The sequence below is a fragment of the Musca autumnalis genome, unplaced genomic scaffold, assembly GCF_047663935.1.
Source record: "Musca autumnalis isolate F117 unplaced genomic scaffold, ASM4766393v1 scaffold_2, whole genome shotgun sequence".
Lineage (NCBI taxonomy): Eukaryota > Metazoa > Arthropoda > Insecta > Diptera > Muscidae > Musca > Musca autumnalis.
The window spans coordinates 259,960,604-259,965,104 of NW_027411755.1; the positions used below are offsets into that span (position 1 = coordinate 259,960,604).

General features: G+C 34.2%; 1 protein-coding gene across 1 annotated transcript; it reads left to right on the top strand.

The window, feature by feature from the left end:
- The first annotated feature begins 2,912 nt into the window (after positions 1-2,912).
- On the top strand, positions 2,913-3,380 carry LOC141391946 (male accessory gland serine protease inhibitor-like). Its single transcript, XM_073964707.1, has 2 exons — positions 2,913-3,070; positions 3,151-3,380. Exons 1-2 carry the CDS (start codon positions 3,001-3,003, stop codon positions 3,330-3,332), a joined length of 252 nt encoding a protein of 83 aa, XP_073820808.1. The 5' UTR covers positions 2,913-3,000; the 3' UTR covers positions 3,333-3,380.
- The last annotated feature ends 1,121 nt before the right edge of the window (positions 3,381-4,501 follow it).

Below are 4,501 nucleotides of genomic sequence, written 5' to 3' on the forward strand. Positions count from 1 at the left end.
ACAGACGATTTCAATTTTGAGGAGAATGTGTTTTATTTCACAAGTAACGAGAAGCATTCAACAATGTTTCTATATTTTTACAGTGTTTTATTTAACTTGCTGTGGTGTGTGTTTAGTTCAAATCTGGTAACTCATTTTTAACACAGTTGCTGTGTACCAATCGAACTAAAACTTTGCAAATTTTTCAGATTCAGATGACAATACATGAATATGAAATCAAATCCAATATGGGTCCATTTTTTCCTATAGCCCCCATATAACGGTACCACCCGACTTCTGGTATTTTGAGGATTTTGTCTTCATTTTTAGCCCGAATTTGCTGTAACATGGCATTTGGAATTCTCAATAGTCCAGGAACTTCTCCACTAAAAATTGTGGACGTAGGTCAAGGTTTAATATAGCATCCATATAACTGTACCACCCAATTTCAAGCATTTTAATCTACATTTTCTGCTCAAATGGACTGTAATTCGGCATTTGGGGTTCTCAGTGGTCATAAAATGTATTTACTAAAAAGTTAAAAATAAAAAATAACTTAAAAAAAATAAGTTTCAGTGTTTTATTTAGAAATGCACTTAAAACTAGAAAATAATTTGTGGCTTAGCCTCAATAAATATATTCTTTCTCATGATGGAATCTCTCAAATAAAACGCTTGCCGTTTAATTTTGCCACCACTTATAATTTAAATGCAAGCGTTTTATTTGAGAAAATCCGTCATGAGAAAGAATATACTTATTGAGGCTAAGCGACAAATTATTTTCTAGTTTTAAGTGCATTTCTAAATAAAACACTGAAACTTATTTTTTTTTAAATTATTTTTTATATAATTAATAGTTTTTATTTCTTTTTCTTTCTAAAAGTGTGACACTACATTATTATTTACCTTTTATTATTTACCATATTCTATTCATAACATAACCGTTAATGATTTTTCATAGTCATTTTTGGAAAATTACTTCAAAAACTAAAATATTCTAGCCAAATTGCCTACAAAGGGACACTAATTACGGTCATGAAAAAATTGCACCAGGAACATCATTCTTTCTGTCGCAATCAATGACAAAACTACTGAAAACGATAGGGAACCAATTATTCCACCATTCAGATAACTAAATTGGCATAAAAAGCCAATAATTTGGAAATTATTAATCGATTATTGTGGTGCATCATTTTCAATGCTCAATTTAAAAATGTCATTTTTTGATTTCCCGTAAAATTTTAGTATAACGGTACTGTAAGTAAAATATATTTCTATGCCATCATAAACACAACTTTTCAGCATACAATATTATATTTTGAATTGTTAAAAAATCTCAACTCGTTTCGAAGTTATCAACGATTACATTTTTATACCCTCAGCCTTTAGGCTATGAAGGGTATATACACTTTCATACGGGCAAAATGTGCCTCATCGAAATAATGGTTTTAGACCCCAAGTATGTTTGGACGAAATGTGTTTCAGACAATTTGGAGTCGATTGAGCAATGTCCGTCCGTCTGTCTGTCTGTCTGGCTGGCTGGAGCGCACGATAACTCTCGAAGGGATGAACCGATTCGGTTCAAATTTTGGCTTTCGTAATATTTTGTCCAAACTTAGTTTAAGTTCGAAGATGAGCTATATCGGTCCACTCCTTCCGGTACCTCCCCCACAAAAGTTCGAAAATGTTCGGAAAATTTGTACGCGCGATAACTCTTGAAGGGTGTAACCGATTTGGTCCATACTTTGCCCATCGTGGAGCGTGTACCAGACTTAGATTAGGTTTTAATATGGACTCAATCGGTCCACTCCGTCGGGTACCTCCCACACAAAATTTTGGAAAAGTTCAGTTTAGGAACATCTCTCGAATCGCTTTGATTTTTGCTTTAGCAACTTGTATTCACTGCCCTCCATACGACGGTATAAGTTTTATCAGGGGCAAGTCCATGCTTCCTGAGAAAATAGCCTGAAAGTTGCAAAAAACCCCTATGACACCGTGTGAGGAAGTTGGAGGGCAAAATAACTCTCGAACAGGTCTGCCGATTCGGTCCAAAGTTTGGCCTTAGTAATATTTTGTTCAAACATAGTTTAAGTTCGAAGATAAGCCATATCGGTTCACTCCTTCAGGTACCTCCCCCTCAAAAGTTCAAAAATGTTCGGAAAAATTGTGCGTACGATAACTCTTGAAGAGAGTGGCCGAATTGGTCCATACTTTACACATACTACAAGATATAGATCAGGTTCAAATATGGACTATATTTGTCCACTCCATCCGGTACATGTTCACTTTAAGACCTACTTTCGAATCACTTTGATTTTTGTTGAAGCAACTTGCATTGCTGCCTCAATTGCGATGGTAAAAGTTGTTTCAGGGGCAAGTTCATACTTCTTGAGCAAACATCCCTGAAGTTCTAAAAAACCCCTACGGTACCATATGTAGTGGCTGGAGATCCATTCTTTTTAGTATCTCCTCCGCAAAACTTTTGATATTAAATCCTAATCAACATTTTTGTCAGTTCAAACGCCCAAAATTTTTAAAACTCCCTAAATACATGCATTTTTTTTTGGAAAAAAAAATTTTGGAAAAAAAATTGTTTCAATATACACAGGTTGAGGGTATATCTCTGTCGGCAAAGCCGACTGATACTTTTTTACTTGTTTTATTTCATGTTGCATCATTTTCAGTGACAGTCACTGTATGTTTACTAATCCATCCAATAATCCATAATGGATTAAAAATGTATTCTGGGTTAAATCTGGGTTCGCCCACATTTCAATAACATTGGTCATCTTATCTGTACAAAATACAAATGAGTGATGAATGATGCGCCACGACACTATCGCGTTGACCAGATGCACGGAACCTAAAAGTGGTAAACAATATTATCACTTAGCCAATCTATTTATAATATATATAAATTAGATTTTGCATTGAAAATCCAAATCAATTTGTAAAAACTTGAAACTGTGAAACTGTTCTAAATCACTATTAGTACTATTAGTAACGAAATAAAGCAGCAGAGATGAAGTTGTTTGTTGTAGTAATATTGGCGATATTTGCTGCAATTTCTTCCACAATTGGCCTTAAACATGGTGAGTTATTTATAGGTTAGAAAGCATACAAAAATATTTGTAAAACAATTCGTGTTGTTTTTTGTGTGTGTTTTTTTCAGATATTTGTGGCTTAAAACATTCGTCAAATGGAGATTCCGTTATTATGTGCGCAGCGTATTTTCCCTCCTGGTCATATCGTGCCGATACCAATGAATGCGTAGATTTTATTTACGGTGGTTGCGGTGGTAATGACAATCGTTTTGGTTCAAAAGATGAATGTGAATCTAAATGTAAAGAATAATAATGAGCTAACTATAGTTTATAGCTAATCAACTGAGGAGGAATATAATCAGAATCGTTTTTACTGGCCGAAGTTCTGTAACTAATAAATGGATGAAGACATTTTAATATTTTTCTTTGATCGAAAAGTACAATCTTAAGATTTGCTTAAATTTAAATCCAATAAAATCGTCCCATGATGCATTATAATATGTGACTATATAATATGGGTGACTATGAAAAGTTTCTTGGCGTTTTCCCAAAGTCATAAATTCACATATTTTGTTTCGTACGCCAACGTAGAAACGGTTAAACTTGAAAAAATTATCCTTTCTGGCAACAAAACTCTCTCTAGTCAAAAAAATCTGAAAATATACTGAAATGTTTTGCTGATGAGCAGCATCACAACAGCAAAAAATATCGATAGCCTTATCGATATGGAACCAAAGAAAATGGGTTTTTTATAGTATTTTTTGGTTGTCGTAAATACTTACAAATCCCAATCTTTTAAACTTCACATTAAATTCGAAATTGCTCTTATTTATAAATAGTTGCAAGAACGCATATTTATTGATTAACAAGTATGAACGGCGTTAAGTTCGGCCGGGCCGAACTTGTTATACCCTCCACCGCAAGTTGTATTGAGGTAAAATGGAATATTAGTATGAAGCGTATGAAAAAGACTTAATACTAAATTTCAGCAATTTCAGTAAAACAATGTGAGGCACCGTTCCATGGGGGCTATTCCAAAACGTCGATCTATACCGACAAATTTCTGACGGAAAGTTTTTAGACTCAAAGAAGACTAAATACCAAATTTCCTATATTTCGGTAAGAGAAAGTGACTAAAACTTAAAAAATACCGAAAATCAAGAAGTACGCTTCTATGGGGATATAGGAAGACGTGGACCTATACTGATAATACTCTTCTAGAATATTTTATAACCCTTGGAAGACCAAATAACGAATTTCAGCCATTTCGGTGGGATATTGACGTCACAATCTTCAGTATTACGAAAATTGGGAGGTACCGTTCTAAGGGGGCTATATCTAAACGTGGACCTATACCGACGAATTTTAGTCGGAAATAGGGCAATATGAAAGCGTGGACCTGTACAGACAAATTTCTGGCGAACAGTTTTATATCACATTGAAGACTAAATACCAAATTTCAGTCATTTTGGTGCAATA